Source organism: Myxocyprinus asiaticus, chromosome 9 (assembly GCF_019703515.2).
Source record: "Myxocyprinus asiaticus isolate MX2 ecotype Aquarium Trade chromosome 9, UBuf_Myxa_2, whole genome shotgun sequence".
Taxonomy (NCBI): domain Eukaryota; kingdom Metazoa; phylum Chordata; class Actinopteri; order Cypriniformes; family Catostomidae; genus Myxocyprinus; species Myxocyprinus asiaticus.
Genome location: NC_059352.1, coordinates 13,967,732 through 13,990,639, shown reverse-complemented (window position 1 = coordinate 13,990,639; position 22,908 = coordinate 13,967,732). Strand labels below are relative to the sequence as shown.

Sequence of the window (22,908 nt, the reverse complement as noted above, 5' to 3'; positions counted from 1 at the left end):
CTTATAACCTGATAAAGGAAAGATTTTTAAGGCATTTACTTGACCACACACATTGTCAGCTTATCAAGCATAACTGGTCTAAGAACGTACATGTAAACGTACTAATTACGCAACAACTTTTTAGCATTGAAGACAATCCAAAATCAGTCAGAGGCAAGTTTGTTTACTCTGTTTAATGTTCAAATTAATGGGAGTTTTAAAGTTGAGTGAGGATGACTTTTTGTTGTTGTTGTTGAGGTGAGTAGTTGATTTGCAAGGAAAGTATAACAATTAGATTTTTACTAATAATGTAATAATTACAACATTTTTAACACTTTTTCAATACTCTTCTTAATTCATGTATCAGTTAAAAGAGTGTACTGTGGCATAACTGCTTCCAAAATGTACAATGTGACCATCTTCCACTCCTTTTCTTAGTATTAGACTTTATCTATTCCCTAATTGCCAAACAACAAACAAACAAGCAAATAAGTAAATATAAAAGAAAATTACGATATAAATATTATTATTGAAATATAAATAAACGTATTTTAAACAGGGAGAAATTGCAGTATTTGCTATTTACGCTGTAAAAAGTGGAAACGAGCAAATTGTTGCCTTAAGGACTTGATCTAAATCAGGTTATTTCAGTCACATGAAATCATATTTTTGACTTGAATAAAAACCAGTTAATATAAGTGTTACAACATGAAGTGTATATTTATGTTAGCTTTCTGGAAAAAACTTTTATTTATTTTATTTTTTTACAGTGTAGACAAATAATTGGTACAAAATGTAATTCATCTTTAGTTCCCTCTCTAATTTAAACTGTAGATTTAGCTGTAAAAAGAGACGTTTATAGGACCAGATGAGAGTATTTGTTATTTATTTGTGTGAAAATCCAGAGTTGCATCACCAGTTGACTTGATGTCACACACAATGTAACTACATAACAACCAAAATACATTCAAGCAATCACTCTTTACCTTCCTCCCTCCCAGTTTAAGCTTGTTGGACATCTTTTTTATAACCACTGTGAGTGTGCATTAGCTTACTTTTTCCTCATTCCAGGACAGAATTTAGCCTGGGTACTAAATTCCCTGCATTTCTTCAACAAAAAATATTGGCCATAATAAAAGCCACAGGCAAATGAAATCCAGATTTTAGTAGGCTTCTAAATGTTTTATGTGCCTAACTGCTGTTTAGACAAGTAAAAGAGTAAGGGTGTGCAACCCCTAATTCAGATTTCAACCCCCAGGGAGATACTAATGTCAGGACAGGATTGTGCAACATTACTTCCTTATGATGTATTTTAGGCGTGTACTGTGACTGGTGGATTACCCGTCTCTCTATCTCCTGCAAATACAAGAAGTCGAAACTGTCCCGTACGAAGAAACCGGTCAATCTTGGAATCTTGTGAGTTTTCGTTTTAGACCTTACTACTTTTCTACTAGTTTTTGAAATGCAGTTTGACATTCGAGCTCCAGCACGTGGATTTGGTCGCGCGCACGTTCACTCGTTCAGTTTATAGGACTTCAGAGAAAAAGGTAAAAGGCCACCGTCTCAGGTGAGCGTCAGGAACATTCTACATTCACATATATTTACCCTAAAAAAAATCAGCAATTTACCACCGTTCTTCCTTTTATTCTTCGACTTTGTGTAACATGTCCACATACACATTTTATTTAAGTTTTATACTATCTCACTGTACATTGATATTATACATGACCAAGCCCGAAAATCAAAGCTGATAATAATATTTGACTGACACGGCGCGGTGTCTATCGATTATTGTTGTAAATTGAGGGTAAAAGTTGGATTTTGATTATCGTTGTGCTGGAGCAAGGATTCGATAATATATAGGAAGTTTGACACGCATTTTTTTATGCTGGTGAAAATACATTTCTTTCTAGTGTCGTCGACATTGCGCAAGCATTCCTTCTTCTCATTCCGTCTACTCATTTACCATGGGTAACTGCAGCCAAAATATCAAATTAATATGGCAACGCCTTTAAACAGTTATGTTTTATTTATTCTTAGAGGACTGTGGCATCTTAAACCATATTAACATGATTTTACTGTAGTAGATTAATTACTTATGCTATTTTGGCTGAAATTATGGTTACCGTGGTAGGTATTTGTGAGGGACTTCTTTTCTTTTCTTTTCTTTTCTTTTCTTTAGTTCACCAAAAATGTTCACCTCATCATTTACTCACCCTAAATTGTTGAAGAATATTTCAGCTCTGTAGGTCCTCACAATGCAAGTGCCAACATTTTGACGCTCCAAAAAGCACATTAAGGCAGGATAAAAGTAATCCATATGACTCCAATGGTTTAATCTAGGTCGTCAGAAGTTATATGATAAGTGTGGATGAGATACAGATCAATATTTAAGTCCTTCTTTACTATTAATCTCCACTTTCACTTTCACATTCTTCTTTTGTTTTTGGTGAGGGAAGATAATTTATGGTAAAAATGTACTTAATTATTGATCACTTTCTCACCCACACTTATCATATTGCTTCTGAATAAATAGATTTACCCACTGGAGTCATATCGATGACTTTTATGCTGCCTTTATATGCATTTTGGAGCTTAAAATGTTGGTACCCATTCACTTGCATTGTATGGACATACAGAGCTGAGATATTCTTCTAAAAATCTTTGTTTGTGTTCAGCACAAGAAAGAAATTCATACACTTCTGGGATGGCATAAGGATGAGTAAATGATGAGAGAATTGTCATTTTTGGGTGAACTATCCCTTTAAAGTTTTAAGTAAAATCAAAGTGGCAGTGATCAATTTGAATTTACATACTGATAAATAGTTGAATGAGTTGATGAGTTGAAACTGAAAACTCATAAAATTGAGTAGAAATGACAGAAAGTACTGTAACAAGTTACTGTAAATGATTGGAAACAAAAATATTATGACATAATGATGACATACATTTTTTGTTTCATTCAGACATCCTGGTTTATCTTCAGCATGTGTTAAGGAGCAGTGACTACTCTTTCAGACTACATAAAAAGTGGAGATGTTATTCAGCTCCAGGACTTTATTCAATTGTGTCTGGTTACAGATACATCTGACATGTGCCCTAAATACATGTCCTACAGTGCCACAAATACCTTTGAATTTTTCTGTTACCTATTCAGTCCCTTTTTTCCAAACTACAAAAGCCATACAGAACATAGTAGTTTATAAATATTTTGACGAGGTCTACGTGGCCTCTCAAAATGTGATTGAAGCTTTGGACAGTCAGCTCACCAAACTATGGGAATTACAAACTGGACCTGTTGGCAGTCCAGAGTGTCAGACCTGTCACTGTGATGTTGAGAGTGTTACAGGGACATCACTGGATACAAATAACCAGGTTCTTGTTCTAGAGCCTCAGGACCATCTTGACTTCCTCTACATCTGTGGGAGCACCCAATATGGAATCTGTACTGTCCTTGAATTAAACAAAGGTGAAAGACTCTTTAACCCTGAGTGCTTTTTTAATAAAAATGCCAATTCGCCTTCAGATTGTCCTGATTGTGTCGCTAGTCCTCTCGGCACAATGGTTAATGCAGTCAAAGATGGCTTTTCAACTTACTTTTTTACCGCAGCTACCATCAATAGCACCATTGCTGGGTCTTATGGCAAGCAATCCCTCTCAATTCGCCGCCTACTCGCCACAGAGAACGGTTTCGACAGCCAAGTGAAGGGCTTGACAGTTCTTCCTAAATTCCAGGATACATTTACCATTGACTACATCTATACCTTCTCCACAGTAGAATATGTGTATTTCTTATCTGTTCAGTGGGAGAACCCACTGAAACCAGACTCCAAGTTGCAGACCCATCTTGGGCGGCTGCCGATCAAGGATAGTGAGCCTTGGATGTACAGGGAGATAGTTCTGGAGTGCCGCTTTGAACCCAAACGAAGGAGAAGGAGCTTCCGGGATGTTGTGTACAACTCAGTTCAAGCTGCCCACTTCAGCACAGCAGGCAAGGAGCTGGCGGATGAACTAGGGGTGAAAATGGAAAGCCTGATCCTGTATGGGGTGTTTGCTAAAACAGATAATGAGGGCAAACCTACCAGACAGTCTGCCTTGTGCGCTTTTCCAATAGACTATGTGAATAATGCCATTGAAAAGGGGGTTGAGTCCTGCTGTTCAAAAGGGACAGAGCGGCTCTCACGAGGACTGTGCCATTTCCAACCCTGTGAAATGTGCCCTCATGAGGTGAGTTCATATTCCTTTCCAAGGAAGAAGTCATTGAAAAACATAATATTCAGATCAAATTCTGTTATTCTACCCATCTTTTAAATTTACAGATGATTTGTAGGTACTTTTAAAATGTTTTCACGTTAATATTTAAGTGCATTACATTTTAAATATGAATGATTTTTGGCCCTACTGAAAAATCGGAATTGTTAGCATATTTCTCACTTTTAATTGCTTTAAATTTGTCTAAAACAAGACTTCCCCCATCTCCTGTTTGTTAAATGGTTTAATTGGTCTGTTTTATATTCTACAACCTGTACCTTAAAAGGAGTGGACCATAAAATAATTACAGTGGTTGAAATTTTAGCCAGTTCCAGGATATAACTCACACAAATATTTGGTATTTGTTTAAACTCAAAAGTGAAGCTGGAAGCGCTCAGAAAGAGCACTCTGTTTGAGCCAGTTTTTGTCACTGTTATTGCATGTTGTTTGAAAGTCTCTGTTGTGTTGTTGAATTCACGTAGTCACTGTCTGTTACGCAGATACCAGCGGCCACATGCTCATACATGAATAAAATACGTCATTTAATACTTTACTATTATCAGAGGTTTGCGTTTTATCTCTCAGGATATTAAATAGGCAATGAGCCAGCCAGAGATGGCAAATCAAACATGCCATGGTGGAATTTTCAAGTGGCATCACATCAACTGTTTGTTTTAAAAACAGCCATAAAGGGGGTGTCTAATATAAAAGAAGATGTAGATACTGTATGTAGGTATATGTAGCAATTTATACAACAATTTAACTGTTTTCCTCAAGTTGATCACAGTGAAGTAGAGTTTCCAGGTGCCCCTTTTGAAATCCTGGCTGGACAGAGCAAATTTGCTTCCTACTTGTTTAGAAAGTGCTATCAATGAAAGAATGTACAGTATTTTCCACAAATCCCAGTTTGGTGCAAGGTTTCAAGCTAGGTAGGCTCTTGGAGCAGGAAATAATTTATTATTGCCAGATGGTGTCTGCAGCCTTCCTTTTACAAGTTGTTGCTTCCTTTTTTCGGGGTTGCTGTTAACGTGGATGTGATTTTGTTTGTCACTGTTGCAGAAACAAATCCCCCAATGATCTAAAGAACTGTAAACGGAAAATGGTCAATAAATGCTGCATTAATATAAAGTCATAACAAAATTTGCACAGAATGGGCAGTGAATAAAAAAGTGTAAATTAAGTAATGGGATTTTTACTAAGATAACAATACATTGTCATTTGCATATGGGCAGTACACTTGCAGTGTATACAGTATTTCTGAAATAAGTTCTCTTAATACAGTATATACTGTGTTTGCTAAGTGCTGGGTGTGATGTTTGCATTTTTGCATGTTTAATTTTGTCAAACTGGCATTTTTTGTCAGTGGCCTGACTGTGATTTCATTTTTATGTTATTTTCCGAGCAGAAAAATGACAAGTGCATACATTAAAAACACATTAGTGAACTTTTGAGCAAACATATATTTACTCTGCAAGTTTTTGTTCTATTTTGTTTAGAATCCAGAGAGTTTGACATGCCAAGCGCTCCCCACCATGGTGTCAAAGCCTTACTACAGAGTGGACTTCTTCAATGGGGAGATGAAAGATGTGCTCTTCACTTCCATTCTGGTCACAACCATTGACATGAAGACTGTGGCGCACATCGGCACAGATCATGGAAGGCTCATGCAGGTTTTTATTGTATCACCCTTGAATCCTTTTTAGTGGCATATTAGTATACAGTGGGCCCTAAAAACAGTTGGACACTGTTATGATTAAAATCCCGAGTCTAGGTTGGGGTAAACCATAACAAAGGTAAAGGAGTCCTTTATGAATAATGGAATCCTGGAGTCCCATCTCCTACTCTCAAACACACACTGAAACGGATATCAAAATAATGATTTGTTTATTTACAAAACAAAGGAAAGGGGAGCAGCAGAAACTTCAGGAGGGGGAAAGGCCAAAACAATAAAAAAACAGAACTATCTAGAGGGAAAAGTCTTACCTGATGTTTAAAAAGAAAAATTAAATAAACAACAAAGGCTTGCCTCCCTCAATGGCCATACACAGTAGAAAAAGTAGTTAAAAGGAAATGGCACCCACCTCCCTACAAAAGCTCCCAATAGTAGCTAACAACTTTAAGCAATACAGCAATACCAATTAACACCTTAATTCAAAGCTTAATAGCTATACAACATGTCACAAGACACAAAGTAGCTCAGCACGTCTCATTTGTGGTCTCATCTGGTAGTCATTAGAGTGATGGAGTGATAGAGCCAGCGAGAGAGGAGACAGAAGACAGGGAAAATAAATGCACACACTTAAGACTTAAGGACTCTTATTTTGAAGTGGTTTTCATCCTCTGTCTTCTGTTTCCCCTGGACTATGTTTCCCAGAATGCACTGCCCTCATCACTGCCATCTGTTCCCCATCATTCTAACCTGTTCTCGTTTCCCTCATCAGCACCTTGTGTATAAATACCCTCTAGTTAATTCCATTATTGTCAGTTCTTGTTCATTGTTAGTTGTTACATTGTTTCTTAACTCAAACGACTGTCTTGTTTTGGTAAACTTAGTTATCGTCTTCTGTGTATCCTCGCCTTCTTATCATTGTAAATTAAAGGATTGCTGCACTTTGATCCCTCTCTCTCGCCTCATCCATACTAAACGTGACAAAGACATTCCCACCCCAAAATACACAACCAAAACAAATGAGATAAAATGCCCACTTGAATAAGTCTTAGGGCGTAACACCTCCCCACAGAAAAAGATACAAACAAATATGTTTGTAGCTACAACAGCAAAAGGTTTACTACCCCCAATACCTGTCAATTATCAGCACTGTGGGCTCTGGACAGCACATCTGCAACAATGTTCTCTGCACCCTTTCGATAGCAGAACTCCAGGTTAAACTCTTGAATTATGAGAGACCAACGCATTAAGCATTGATTAGAGTTAAATATACGTGAAAAAAAGACTAGTGGGTTATGGTCAGTGTATACAACAATTGGAAATTAACTACAACTCAAGTAAATTTCAACGTGCTGGAGTGTCATCAACAGGGCAAGAGCTTCCATTTCGATGGTGCTATACCTGCGCTGGCACTGGGAATAATTTTTTTTTTAAGTAGCAAATTGGGTGATCAACACTGGTTTCACTCTCTTGCAATAGGACAGCTATGGCTCCAGTACGACTCCAGTTGCATCAACCTCCAACTTAAAAGAATGAGCAAAGTTAGGCGCGGCCAGTGGCCTATGTCACAAATCAGAATTAAACAGCTAGCTAGATAAGTTTAAACTTAGTTTAAGCGAACTCGCCAGTAAAGTGGATAGGCTTTCATCTGGGTTCCTCGCCATAGTAACATACGCTAATTGACTAACCTGCTCCGGGGCAGGTTATGTTCCCGATAAGAGATCTCATCCAGATTCTGGACCAATCAGCTGTGAACAAAGTGGCAGTCACCCCCCAGTATCTCTCACTCCAATTTAAAGTGCACTTTAACGAGACATTTTTAGAAATTTACAAAATAAGCTATTTATTATCATTATGTATTGCAAGAAATATATTTTTGGCAGTCTTGCATATGTTTAAAGACACTTAAATTTTTCCCCAATCATTTTCCCACACTGGCCATAAAATACAGTATGTATGAATAAATAAACCTAAAATAATTAGATTTTATTTCAAGTAAGATATTAATACAAAATCAATAATGATCGAATGACTTTAAAATATAAACACGTAATCACTCAACAATATACTGTAGATTTATCAGAAAAGTTTGAATGCCACCAAAACCCCTTCTTATTAGGATTTGCTGGCAGAGATGCCATTAACATACAGTATTTCACTTGAAGTTCAATAAAAGCACACCAGCACTTCAAATATGTCTTTATTGTGTCTTATGCTGCTAGAAGGAAAGAACAGATAAGTCTTTATTAGTGCACACCATCTACTCATTTTCCAGTTGCTCACGTTTTTATTATTCGATAATGTATTTATGTCTAAAAGTATTAAATTATATTAAGTTAGTAATTTAAATGAATACTAAAGCTTTTAATTTCAATTTTCAAAATTTCAAATCAAGATATTAAACTTTTAAAATTATAAGCCTGAATGTTCTTGTTGTCGACCTATATAAAGTAACTTTCACATCGATATATGATCTATTTTAATATTTTCATCACATTCAGATTTTTTCGTGCTCTAGCAGCAGCAGCAGCAGCAGTGTTTCTTCTTGCTGTGTAAATGCCTTTAAATTCTTTATCATTTATTAGTGATCCTCTGTGCTTTGTGAATGTATTATAATTATTCAAGATTTCATAGTGATTATTCGTATTGTGTAAATGTGTTTTGATTGAACATATTTTTTTAACATCCTCTTGTGCTATGTTATAACTGTGTTTAAATTCTTATAATTCTTCATAAGCATCTTCAGCGGAGAAGTACATTTCGCTGACTCTCTCATGAGATGTGACTCGCGCTGTCTCGTACGTGATTGGCTGTTCGCGTCATTCATGTGAACGCACACATGAACTAATCATAACCTCGGGATCAAACTCTGAATTGATAGAGAAAGTTGGTAACAAGCGTCTTGATACTACTTAACCCTAATGAAGCCTGATTGGATTTGGTGAGTTTTGTCAAACTAAAACCAGTCCTGGAATCCAGAATTTGTTCAGCTTTTTTTGTGATACATATCACAGTAATGGAGCATTACACAGCAGATCCTTGGCCATGTTGAAGACATGCTCACACATAGGTGTCCACCTAAATACCTGGGAGGCACTGAGGAGATCAGTTAAAGGTGAAACAATGGTTGCAAAATAACGACAACCCCCCCGATAATATCCCGTCATCCCCAAGAAGCAACGCAACTCATGCTTATTCACTGTTGTGGGGACTTTTGCATCCACAGGACGTACCTGACCGTGGCCAACCTGTTTACCCAGGTAGGTGACTGAAGCTTTGGAAAATTCACACTTGGCCAAATTCAGTGTCAGCGAAGCTCTTGCAAATCAGGAAAACACAGCCTGTAGCATTTCTACATGTTCTTCCCAACTGGAAGAATAGACAACAACATCGTATAAATATGCTTCGCACTTCACGCTGAAAGGTAGCGGGGGCGTTGCACATACCGAAGGCAATAATGGAGTACTGCAGGAAGTTGTCAGATGTAACAAAGGCAGATATCTCAGAAGCATGAGGGGTAAGAGAGACTTGCCAGTATCCTTTCAAAAGATCTAGCTTTGTCACAAATTTCACAGAGCCCACTCGGTCAAGTCAAGTAATTTTTATTTGTATAGCACTTTTCACAACACATCGTTTCAAAGAAGCTTTACAGAAAATCATGCATTAACAAAAAATGAAACTGTAATATCTATAAAGTCTTAGAGTGATAATTGTGTAGTTTGATTAAATATGATTGTAAATTGTGTATAAAAATGTAATAATTAAATAATAATTGTATTTAGAACCCCTGTGAGCAAGCTGAAGGCGACTGTGGCAAGGAACACAAAACTCCATAAGATGTTGGTTAGTGGAGAAAAATAACCTTGGGAGAAACTAGGCTCACTGTGGGGGCCAGTTCCCCTCTGGCTGAGCAACATGAATATAATGCCAATATTAGTTATTTGTGTGCAGTGCAAGTCATGGTTTAAAATTTGTAAACTAAGAAAGTGTTAAGGTCCAGTGTTTAAAAAAAGATTTTTTTATTAACTGTAAGATTAATGACTAATGTCTTTGAAGTCCATTCTGGATTAACTGCAGAAGTTCACATTGATGCATTGTTCTTTATTAGTTGGCTGATGAAGGCTTTTGTTGGCAATTAAATGATAGTCTATGTATTCCATTTCAAGAGTGTAGTCCTTCAATAGACAAAGGTGATGCAGGCAGAGATCAATGAGATGCAACGCAGTTCAACCAGCAGGTCATTTCACTGAGGTTCATTGGGGTCCATACTAAGTCCAAGGTTCAGGCAGTGGCATATGAAGTATCCAATGTCTTACAGTTGGAGTTGGTATCAGTTCATCCTCTGAAATCCATCGTAAAAGACTGAATTGATGATATCTGACTAGCACTGGCTGTATTTAATCGTCATCACTCAGAGACACATAGTAGTGGAGTCTGACACCAAGCAGGAACGGAGCTGGATCAGGCCAGCTCTGTTAACCTCGGGATATGAATCCTGAGGTTGAGACATGGAAACAAATAGAATAATATTAGCATGCCATTAAACTGTAAACAGAGTTATAGATCATGATAGATGTTTCTACTAAAGCAGCCTAATTGTGAGTTGATGGATAAATGAGGAGTATGCCTGGCTAAATAGATGAGTCTTTAGTCTGGACTTAAACTGAGTGAGTATGTCTGCGTCCCGAACAGTGTTAGGGAGACTATTTCATAGTTTAGGAGTGAAATAGGAAAAGGATCTACCTCCTTTTGTGGATTTTGATATTCTAGGAACTATTAACAAGCCAGAATTTTGTGATTGTAATGAACGTGATGGAATGTAGCGTGTCAGAAGGTCATGTAAGTACTGTGGAGCTAGACCATTCAAAGCTTTGTATGTAGTTAACAGAATTTTAAAATTAAAACGAAATTTAACAGGTAGCCAATGTAACGATGATAAAATGGGGCTAATTTAATCATATTCAGCACTCTGGCAGCTGCATTTTGAACCAATTGAAGTTTATTTATTGAACTTGCAGTACATCCTCCCAGTGTTGGGGGCTTCGTTCAGGAGCGGGTTTGGTTATTAGCAATAATTAATAATTATCAAAGATAATTGTGGCCGGGAATGTGGGCGGAGAGACTGGTTAATGGTGTCTGCCCATTTAACATGTGTCTCTGCTGGGACGATAACTTAGGGACAAAGCTGGGCTCTATCGCCAAGTTATCTGTTCGCCAAATGTATGTTTATGAGGGGTCGTGTGTGTGTGCGGTTAGTACAAGAGAACAGAGTGACGGCACCGAAGCCGGTTTTAGCGATCGTGGGAGAGATGGCAACCATTAGTTTTATCACTCAGATACGCGGTGAATGGCTCGTAATCCATCCGCAGCGGTCATTGGTTGTTTAATGGATAAACTCAGTGTGCCGGTCTCACCGGTGATAGCGGAAATGCACAAACAGCCCAACGTGGTTAGATGACAACACCGCATATCTCATTCGTGGTAACAGTTAGTTAAATTAATACCTTGAGTATTATTAGCAGCAAGGAGTGGACTCGGCGGTCCGTAAACTGTACAAGCAACAACCTTGATACACAAGAATAACACACTATAATAATTTATCTCTGCCCAGACATAAACCTCTTACTTGAGTCATGTGAGAACATGGGTAGATTGTGTGTTCATCCATTGTTTGACTCCGACTCGGTTCCTCGAAGCTCGGGTGATGATGGGAGGCCGTTTCCTCGCTCTGTCAGCGGGCGGTACGGTGGCTGATTCTCAGCGGGTTGGCGGATAAATCAGTGAAGTCGACTCAGTTGAAGAAGGAAGAGAAATGTTATTTCTTCACTTCTGCAGGCCAAAGTGTGAGACGCAGATTGCTTGGCAGTCTCCTTCGGATCCATTAGCATGCTCGGTGGAACATGGAGAAATCTTGGCTCATCCAGTGAGATGCAGATTGTATGGCCAAAGTTCAGGTACGTACGTTACTTCCTTGGGCAACGAGGCTACACCTGGGAGCAGCTGGGCTGCAACTAGATGCAGTGCATATTGTCGCTGGAAGCAAGCTTAGGAGAAATCTCCTGAGTTTTATACTCTCAATGACAGGGTTGAGGGACGCGTTTTGTCATGCGTTTCGTCCAACAGTAGTTGAGAGTTTGATCCTTCAGAATCTCACACCTAGGTGTAAAGTGAGCAAGGCTTGATGGAATCTGTAGTCTGTTTGGACTCCCTTTGTTTTATTTTGGCTCCGTTTGTGTTATCAGGCTTTGAGTGTTCCTAAAGGCCACAGTCAGGCTTTATGACTGTATGTAGGCCTGAGTTTGTCTCATATCTGAGTACATGAGGCCCAACACCAGTAATGCATTACACTAATCTAGTCTTGAGGTCATGAATGCATGAATTAGTTTTTTGGCATCAGCAACAGAGAGCATGTGCCGTAACTTAGCAATATTTCTGAGGTGGAAGAATGCTGTTCTACAAACATTGGAAATTTGATTTTCAAAGGACAGTGTAGGAATTTTAGCTCATTATTGGTTAAAAGGGGGAATAATTATCTAATCTCTAGGGAATCTAACAGAATTAATATTTAACACCCAATCAACGTTTTAGAGTTATATTGAAACTCGCATCTTTATCAATTCTGGGAGGAAAATCATCTCGTGGCCAACTAAATAATATCCTAAATTTAGTGTAAACACTGTTTATAAGCAAGTAACAAGATCAGACAGTTTAAGACATTGACTTAATGAGTATGAGGTACAAGACACTTCTCTTTGAATACAAACAATACTTTATTAAACTATTCTAAAATTAATACATAAACTAATCTAGCGCACACACAGACACACAAACACACAAAGTGAATGGTAAAGAAAACAAGATTTGGAATACTGGAAATGCAGAATATTGAGTTACAGCAATGTATGAAATTTAGCAAACCACGGAAATACTGTACTTGGTTACTTGGTCAGTTGATGAGTTGTTTCTTTGGTTGTGTCGGAGGTCTGGGAGTCGAGCCAAAGATGACGTAAGGGGGCAGAAAAGCCAATTGGTAATGACAAGTCAAGAGATGATTGAGCCACGTTTCATTCATAGGCAGGTTGCTGTGGTGCGTTCAAGGGCCAAAGGCAGTTGCGGTGAAGTAAACTACAATCGTGTAAGACTTTGTCATGACAGATTGCAATGGTTTGGGTTGGAATGTCAGAAAAGAGAGTGGAGTGACTTTCACTCAGTGTCATTCCTCTGGGGCTGAGCTAAATGACTCAGGTGTGACTCCAGATTGTTAAGGATGACAGAGTTTTTCAGATGCCCGCACGAAACAGAGAGATTTTTTGTAACCGACTCATCATCCTCAAGTTAATGCAGCAACAGAAATGGGCTTGGCAGGGATAGATTCATCTCTGGGGTGGTAAGCCTTCAACATATTAATGTGGCAAACACAAGATTTTCTCCTGCAATCAGGGGTGCAAATTACATAATTTGTGTCACTTAGTTTCTTGCTAGTGGAGGATTTAGGCATGGGCGACATGGGCAGCCGGGGCGGCATGGGGCGCTTGCTGGGGGTGGCATGGACCTCCCCAACTGGAACCAGTTGGTTTAAAGTAACTTCAAAATGGATCAGAAAACATCTTGGTTATTGATGTAACCTCTGTTCCCTAATGGAGGGAACGAGACATTGTGTCGATGAAGTGACACTAGGGGTTCGATCTTGAGAGCCCCAATCACCTTTGCTTAAAATAGAAAAGGCCAATGAGAATTGGCAAGTGGAATTTCCATGCCACTCTCCGCCCCCAGACATACGGGTATAAAAGGAGATGGCGTGCACCACTCATTCAGATTTAAGCTGAGGAACCTATAGAGAGTCCCGGCCATGTCAGTGCCGGTTCAGCGCTGCGGCAGGAAGGACACAACGTCTCGTTCCCTCCATCAGGGAACAGAGGTTACATCAGTAACCAAGACGTTCCACAGGGGCATACCACGAGTCACCAAACAGTGCTTAAGAATTAAAGAGGCGTCTGGGCTTCACCAGATACGGGGAACTGTTGTGGACAAAAAGGCGCACATTATCACCTTTGAAAAAGGGGAAACGCGCAATGCAAGCGGTACACCTAACCGGCCACCCGGTCTACCTGCTGTTACCGCGTAACACTCGGGTCGAAACCGGGTCTATGCGTAGGTTATAAAACCTTGCAAAGGTATTGGGTGTAGCCCAACCCGCAGCTCTGCATATGTCTGCTGAGAGGTCCCCCTTGCCAGTGCCCAGGATGATGCAAAACCTCTAGTGGAGTGCGCCCGGACTCCCAAGAGGCACGGTAAGTCCTGAAATTGCTATACAAGAGAAATGGCATCCACAATCCAATGGGCTAGCCTCTGCTTGGACACAGCTTTCCCCTTCTGCTGTCCTCCAAAACAGACAAAGAGCTGCTCCGAGCGTCTAAAGCTCTGCGTGCGGTCCAGATAGATTGGCAGGGCGGGAACTGGACACAGCAACGACAAGGCCGGGTCTTCCTCCTCTGAAGGGAGCGCTTGCAGGTTCACCACATGGGGTCATTGCTTCTCCTGAAAAGGAGTGGTGGGAACTTTGGGCACATAACCGGGCCGGGGTCTCAAGATCACGTGAGAGTGTGCCGGCCTGAACTCCAGGAATTCGCTGGTAACAGAGAGCACCTGCAGGTCCCCCACCCTCATGATGGAAGTGAGCGCCACCAGGAGGGCCATCTTCAGAGACAAAGATGGCCCCTGAATGAGAGGGTCCTGCCTCAGGGGAATGCGCCAGGGAGGTGCTACTACCAGGAGCATCAGATCCGAGAACCAAGTTCGGTTGGGCCGGTACGGCGCAACGAACAGGACTTGCTGCTCATCCTGCCTGACTTTGCACAGAGTCTGTGCAATGAGGCTCACTGGAGGATACGTATACTTGTGTGGTCCCCGAGGCCAGCTGTGCGCCAAGGCACCCATGCCAAGGGGATCCTCGGACAGGGAGTACCAAAGGGGACAGTGAGAGAGCTTTTCAGAGGCAAAAAGGTCTACCTGCGCCTCTCCAAATCTCTCCCAAATCAGCTGGACTATGTGGGGGTGGAGTCCCCACTCCCCACGGAGCGTTACCTGCCGTGAGAGTGCGTCTGCTGCACGGTTGAGGATGCATGGAAGGTGAGTGGCTCGCAGCCACTTCAGCGTCTGCTGAGGCAGCGGGCGAGTTGCGACATGCAATGCGAGCATACGCCGCCTTGGCGTCCAGAGCCCGAGACTGCTTGCCCGTTGCACACGGCGCCCCAGCCCGAGTTCGAGGCATCTGTTGTGACCACGACGCGCCTTGAGACCTGCTCTGGGGGAACACCTGCCTGTAGAAACGCCAGGTCCGACCAAGGGCTGAAAGTCTGACAGCACTGTGGCGTGATGGTCAAACGCTGGGTGCCGTGGCGCCATGCCCACCTCGGGACTCGAGTCTGTAGCCAGTGCTGAAGTGGTCTCATAAGCATCAACCCGAGGTGGAGAACCGCCACTGAGGATGGCATATGTCCCTGGAGCCTCTGAAATTGTTTCATTGGCACCGCTACCTTCTGCCTGAAGGTGAGCATGTTTGGTCGTAAGACGTGCCTTGGGAGTGACCGAGTCCAACTGCATACCGAGAAAGGAGATGCTCTGCACAGGAGAGAGCTTGCTCTTCTCCCAGCTGACCTGAAGCCCGAGTCAGTCGAGGTGCTGAAGCACAAGGTCCTCCAGGCTAACCAGGCCTCCAGATTCCGTGCCAGCATCACCTAGGGGACGACTGGACTTACCGTGTCCGGGCAGGCTGGAAGACAGCCCAGGGGGGACGTGCTGCTCCGCAAGCCCGCAACAGTGGCCGGTGACTGGGGCAGGCGAGCGACCCCAGAGACCAGCACACTTACCTGTTTGCCGGCTGTCTCTGAATGGAGAACAAGGGAACGGGAGGTACTCGCGTTCACCTGATTGACCGGAAAGACTTCCAGCGCCTGGCCATCGCGAGTGCGCTGACCCAGGGAATGAGGAAACTGCTGTTTTACCGACCATGTGGGTGCCGAGGCCCAGAGGGCACCCGGCAATATAATACCAGACCGGTCGGAGTCAGTCACCTCATCCCCAGGTTGCCCGTGCCAGGGCCGCCTCGAAGCCCGTCTGGGGTTCTTGGGGGCCAGCTGACGGGCAGGTGGAGCCGACTTCCCACGGGAGGATCTTCTTCTCTGAGGCCGGCATACGGGAACCGCAAAGGAACGGCTCTGGCGAGAAGCAGACGGGGAGCGGGACTTCGGAGGCCTGAATTCCTCACCGTCGAGAACTGATGGGCGAAATCTTCGATGGTGTCACCAAAAAGCCCCCCTTGGGAGATTGGCGCATCGAGAAAGCGGATGTCCTCGCCGTCACGCATCTCCGCAAGGTTGAGCCACAGGTACCGCTCTTGGACCACAAGAGTGGACATCGTCCGGCCTAGGGCACGCGCCTTGACTTTCGTCGCCCTTAAGGCGAGGTTGGTCACAGTACGCAGTTCCTGTATCAGCCCTGGGTCAGTTCTACCCTCGTGCAGATCTTTCAGCGCCTTGGTCTGGTGGACCTGCAGGATGGCCATGGCATGCAGGGCGGAAGCGGCTTGACCCGCAGCCTTGTAAGCCTTCTTCATTAATGAGGAAGAGAACTTACAGGCCTTGGAAGGGAGCCTTGGTTGGTCACGCCAGGTGGCTGCACCCTATGGCGCGCTTCACCTGGGGGTGCTCAATGTATCCCTTAGCCGCTCCGCTGTCGAGGGTAGTTAGGATGGACAAGCCCGCGAAGTGTGTATGGGCAGAAAAAGGTGCTTCCATGACTTTGTTAGCTCCTCGTGCACTTCCGGGAAGAAAGGCACCAGGGCGGGGCGCGGTTGAGCGTCAGCCCAGGACGGAGCGGGTTGGGGAGCAGCCGTGGTGGCTCCTTGCTTCATGAAGAAGGAAGTGAGCCACGACCGCAACGTTCTGATGGGCATGTTCTCACAATGAGAACATAAACCTTCCACGAAAGCTGCCTTGGCGTGCTGGCGCCCCAAGCACTCGAGACAGATTTCATGACTGTCCGGAGGGGAGAGATAATGGCCACATCCAGTAGCACAAACAAGGAAAGACATTTTTAAAAAGATGGCAAGCGTTTGCGCGAGCTCTTTTAGAAGGAAATATACTCTTTTGAATATACTGTTTTAGCACCCGCGGACTCAGCCGCCGAAGCACCCAGGGGAAGCACAACACTCGACCGTGCGAGGGTGACCGCTGATATGCGGCGTAAAATCCAGTAGCGTAAGCAAAAGGTGAAAGGACGAACACAAGCATGCATTCGGCTCCGAAGAAAAAATCTGAATGAGTGGTGCATGCCACCTCCTTTTATACCCGTATGTCCAGGGGCGGAGAGTGGCATGCAAATTCCACTCGCCAATTCTCATTGGTCTTTTCTATTTTAAGCAAAGGTGATTGGGGCGCTCAAGATCGAACCCCTAGTGTCACTACATCGACACAACGTCGAGTGAGTGACAAACAGGGAAGTTAAGTTACTTCTAAGAAAAGGTCTAGCAACATATGTTTGCAGATGCCACTTGGTTTAATATTTTAATATTATAGTTAGTATAATTTTAGTTGTCCAATTCCTTTCTGGGTCTATGTTCAGTTCTATAACAAAAGAGATGTTCTTCTTGGTAAAAACAGGTTTTGTTTCAAATATAACTAGGGATGCATCGATGTATTGACTGCCGATATTTATCGGCCAATTATTGACCAAATTAAAACCATCGGCATATCGGTTATTAATGCGAAAAAACGATATGAAAAACAAATGTTTTATTTATAATTAATTAGTAACAAATTTTGTAAAAACTCAGTGAATTCAAATGCACAATCCAGAAACAATAATAGCAACAATATGTAGAAGGGTTGGCGCTCCTAAGAACATGTTATATTAAAAAAATTTTTAAAAGTCTCGTTCTCACGTTAATTAGGAAATACAGCCATTAATGGACGTCTCAGTTGTGAAAGTGGCACTTACCTATAGTCTATATGATGAGGAAAGCCATCTAAAACACTTGGAAGCCAGCAGACTTTGACTTCTGAGACATCTGTATGATATCCATTAATGCTGCATGATTGATTGAATTAAGATTGAAATCGCAAAATGACCTTTCGTGGTCACTAAACCTTAAAAAAACTGTGTTTTAAAATATAGTCTGTATTCAGCGCTTCAGTCAGCAAAAGTACAAAATAATTTTTTTTTTTTTTTTTTATATAAATCAACTTTTTTATCATACTTAGTTATTTTTTGTATCTTCTCTTTATCTTTCATTTTGGCTCTTTTCAAAATTTTGGCCTGTGTTCAACAGATCCAATCCATATTCAATGGAAATTATTTATTGGTAGAATAGTAAAAAGACTTCTGTTCCTCTTTGTTCATTTTTAAACCATAAGTCTTAAGTAACTGTGATCTGATGACAAAATAAGGAAAGTGTCATTGTTATCGCTTTCGCTATTGGCCTATAATTGTTTGTTAAAATCGGTATCGGCCAAACCAGCCCCCCCCCCCCATTTAACACTCTACATCGGGCATCTGGTTTAATAGTAAAATAAAATATTCTGAAATTATAGATTCTAAAAGCTTATTTTAATGTTTGCGACAAAGTTGTTTTATTCTGAAAACATTATCAACCTGTTTACACGCTCATGGGTCATGATGTGGGTCTGGTCAATGGTTTGTTTGGCACCCCATTCAGCACACAACTGAATAAAACAGGCTGCATGACACTGATAAATGATTTCTGCCAAAATAACATTCGCATACAGGTGTGAGGGACTTCAGCATTTTACAAATAACCCAAAGAATAAACATATTCTTCTCTCACTTGGTTTTGCTCGCGTGTCCCCTTCGTGTACGAATGATGCGAAGATCTATTGGGATTTTATTAAAGTTCATCACTGAAAAGGTTTGCTCGCAGACTTGGCACTAAACAGCACATGAGTGGCTGCATCACACTTTTCTTTTAGCATAATATTGCACTATTGGGCGCTAAGTATTTATTTATTTATTTTAATTTAAGAGGAGAAAGCGCGCACTCACATACATGGTTGCCAGATTGCATAAATTAAGTATGACAAAAGGCAAAATATTTCCTATTTGTGCATGTATAAACTCTGATTGGGGTTTTGCATCTATTATCTGGCAACCCTGAGCATATTAAAAGCTTGTGGATGTGCGATAGGTCCAAAGCCAGATAAATGAAAGATCCAATAAAAAACGTTCATGATAAATCGACCCGTGGGCAGTAGTTTGCCCTGGTCTGCAATTGAGGGTGCTTTAAGGATTGTTTGAGGGTGCTTAGCATGAATGCTTTAGACTACAGTCCTAATCATGGTCTCTTTTAAAAGAAGACACTTAGGAGTTTTTTGGTGAAGTGAAAGCAAACAACATTATAGAAGCTTAAGTTTATTTTAAAGAAAGTACACTGCACTTACCTTGCACTAAACTGAAATAAAACCAGCAAAAATGGCCCACAGTGTCCGTGCCAGTTAAGAGGTTCTAAATAAGCTATTTCAAATTAGTAAATAAACATCAATGGCTGACATGAACAGTCGTTGCTTTGTGCTGCTTCCTGCCTTGTGCACCTGATAATTTGGTTATTTTTTCACTCATTTTGTCCACATATGATAAGAATCCGATTATAATATAATCGCATAGCGCTAGTGCTCAATATATGGGTAGAGGGGTGCATAGTCATCACGAGAGGGCGCACTTCCGACCAACCCCCCCCCCAAAAAAAAACTCTTGTGATGCAAGAGAACAGAAAAAGATTTGCATATGACTTGGGATGAAGAAGATCCTGTAATAACATTGTAACAACTTCATATATTTTATTTTGCCCTCATAAGGACACATTTTAGTATTTATTTTATATTGGTGTTTCGGTAGTTGTGCCAGAGTGTCCTGTTGGCAAGAATTGTGGCTTGCTTAAGAATTGTGGTTTACCAAAAATTATTTTTCATCCTTATTCAGGTCATTTTAAGCAGATCAATCCCTGTAGTGTTTGCCAACTACTCTCTTGTGGAAGACAAGCAGAAAGTGTCACGCACAGCTGCCATTAATTCTTCTGAGTCTCTGCTCTTTGTCATTGGAAACAAGGCATGTACACCGCCACAATTTACATAACACCAGTGTTTGCACATTTATTTCATACAGTTCAGAGAGTTATCCACTGCCAACAGTGAACTTAATTTTGAATGTTTAAAAATATATTGATGTTCCATAAACAATAAGTGACTTTGGATGCATTTTTCCATATTTACTAAAGTGTCTTTATCTCTCTTTATCCTCATATATACAGCTAGTGAAGGTGTCTCCCAGAGGTCCAGGCTGTGCCCATTTCCTCAACTGTTCTGTGTGCCTAGCGGCCCCCAAATTTATGGGATGTGGCTGGTGTGGTGGAGTCTGTTCCCAAGAGCTTCAGTGTGAGAAACAGTGGAGTAACAACTCCTGCCCTCCTGTTATCACCCAGGTAAAAGCCTTTGGATGATAATGATTAATAGGCAATAAAAGTGACAATAAACTGTCCCTCTTTAAGTTTGCATTTTGTCATTATATAAGGTGAGTATGTACTTGTAATATGAGGTCTGTCAGGGCTGCAAAGTCAGCTTAGTTATATCAGGGCAGGGCTGTGTTAACAACCAGAGTATCTGTTGGACTTTTACCCCAGTCTCACACAGAATGGAATGTTATCTTTGGCGGTGAAGTTCTGGTAAAAAAGTATTTGAAATGTATTGTTGTATTGTCAAAAAAAAAAAAAAAAGACATATTTTAGTCATGTGATGTGTAAAAAAACGAAACTTTCGGGGAATTGTCAGCTCTATTTAGTGTCTCATACTTGGAATTTTAAGCTCAAGGGAAAAAGTCCAGTATGTTCATAACAAAATTTGTATGAGGTATAGGCAAAACAATGAAAAAGAGATTTTGGTGCTGTTGACAGAGAAAACATTATTTTTGGAGAGTGCCCTTTCATATCTCATACCCTCCACCCAATACATTGACTTGACCCACTCATTACCCAATGCATGGGTGCCAAGCAATGCATTCCTCTCAAGCATATATGGAAAGCAGAGAACTACTGCAAAACACTGTACATTTACACAATTTAGGTGAGTGTTTGCCAGTTACAGCAAGTGAACATCAACTAGATTGTATTACAGTATTACAAGTAGAAAACTGAACATTTTGTGAATATACATGTACTTAATTTAATTGTGCCTTCAAGGGACAGTTCACCCCAAAAAAATGAAAATTGTGCAACTCTCATGTTGTTCCAACATTCCAACATCTTCTGTGGAACAGAAAAGGAGATGCTAGGCAAAATAATAAGGACTGACAGCTTCAGTCTTCATTCAATTTTTTAGCATCTTTTTTCCATACAATGAAAGTGAATGGTGACTTGAGACTGAACATTCTGCCTAATATCTCTTTTTGTGTTTCACAGGAGAAATAAATCAGTTTGGAATGAAATGAGGGTCAACATGAGAGGAATTTTCATTTTTGGCAGAACTATACCTTTAAGGAAGTAAATAAAGGCTTTAAACATGAATCTCACAGCAGTATGTTGCAAAATGTGTCAGCTATTTTTGAATAACAGCCTGAACAGACAAAAAGCATGGCATGTCAACCACCTACTACATATCTACATTCATACATACATACATACATACATACATACATACATACATACATACATATATATATATATATATATATATATATATATATATAGGGTCATTAAAAACACCCTTACAAAATTCAAAACACGATAGGGTTTTCCAATGGCGACAGGCCTCAATTTCTTTAAAAAAAAACAGTTCACCTGGGGCCTGGGTAGCTCAGTGGTAAAAGACGCTGGCTACCACCCCTGGAGTTCGCTAGTTCGAATCCCAGGGTGTGCTGAGTGACTCCAGCCAGGTCTCCTAAGCAACCAAATTGGCCGGGTTGCTAGGGAGGGTAGAGTCACATTGGGTAACCTCCTCGTGGTCACTATAATGTAGTTCGTTCTCGGTGCGGTGCTTGGTGAGTTGAGCATGGATGCCGCAGTGGATGGCGTGAAGCCTCCACATGCGCTATGTCTCCGTGGCAACACGCTCAACAAGCCACATGATAAGATGCGCGGGTTGGCGGTCTCAGACGCGGAGGCAGCTGGCATTCGTCCTCCGCCACCCGGATTGAGGCGAATCACTACGTGACCACAAGGACTTAAAAGGGAATTGGGCATTCCAAATTGGGTGAAAAAAATAAACAAAAAAAATAAATAACAGTTCAACTAAAAGTTCTGTGGGGTTAAGGCGATGACCTTAAATGAATATTCCGGGTTCATTACAATTTAAGCTCAATCGATATAATATTATTATAATATTGATTATCACTAAATTTTATTTTGACTTGCCCCTTCTTTTCTTTAAAAAAAGCATTAATCTGGGTTCCAGTGAGTCACTTACAATGGAAGTGAATGGGGCCGATCCATAAATGTTAAAATACTCAGTTTCAAAATTATAGCCACAAGACTTCTGATTGCATGCTTTTAGTATCATGGGCAAATTTTGAGCACAGTTTGGGACATATTTTAGATCTCTTCTGAAACTCTGTAGAGGAGATACAGTATGTGAGATTAAGGGGTTTTTAAAAGCAGGACTCTTAACCTAAAGTTTCCATTTCATAACCATGTAATCTCATTGCTGTCTAAGATAAATAACTGAGATATTACATAGTTCTCATTGTTAGAATTGTGCTTTTCTTTTAGTTTTTCCCCAGTACAGTCCCCTCAAATGGCAAGAGTGAACTCACACTGTGTGGCTGGGACTTCCAATCAGCCTCTAGACCTGCTATCACCCAGACATCTCACCTGGTTAGAGTGGGAAACAACACCTGCACTTTTATACCAGAGAAGAGCCATAGCTCTCGGTGAGTAACTTACTCAAACACGTTTTAAACACTTTTATAATTGGACCATTCAAATCACATGAAACATAGAGTTCTATCCC

General features: G+C 41.1%; 1 protein-coding gene across 2 annotated transcripts in view; it reads left to right on the top strand.

Annotated features, from left to right (window-relative positions):
• Positions 1–1,288: 1,288 nt before the first annotated feature.
• The window catches only part of LOC127446552 (macrophage-stimulating protein receptor-like), a 32,867-nt gene continuing 11,247 nt past the window's right edge, over positions 1,289–22,908 (top strand). The window contains exons 1-6 of one of the 2 annotated variants that reach the window (XM_051707548.1): positions 1,289–1,395; positions 2,946–4,206; positions 5,727–5,900; positions 19,892–20,017; positions 20,220–20,390; positions 22,668–22,828. In XM_051707548.1, coding sequence (XP_051563508.1) covers positions 3,016–4,206; positions 5,727–5,900; positions 19,892–20,017; positions 20,220–20,390; positions 22,668–22,828 — 1,823 coding nt within the window. In that variant the 5' untranslated portion in view covers positions 1,289–1,395; positions 2,946–3,015. Of the gene's footprint in view, positions 1,396–1,430; positions 1,547–2,945; positions 4,207–5,726; positions 5,901–19,891; positions 20,018–20,219; positions 20,391–22,667; positions 22,829–22,908 lie in introns of those variants that run through there. The other variant, XM_051707549.1, reaches the window with a different exon arrangement.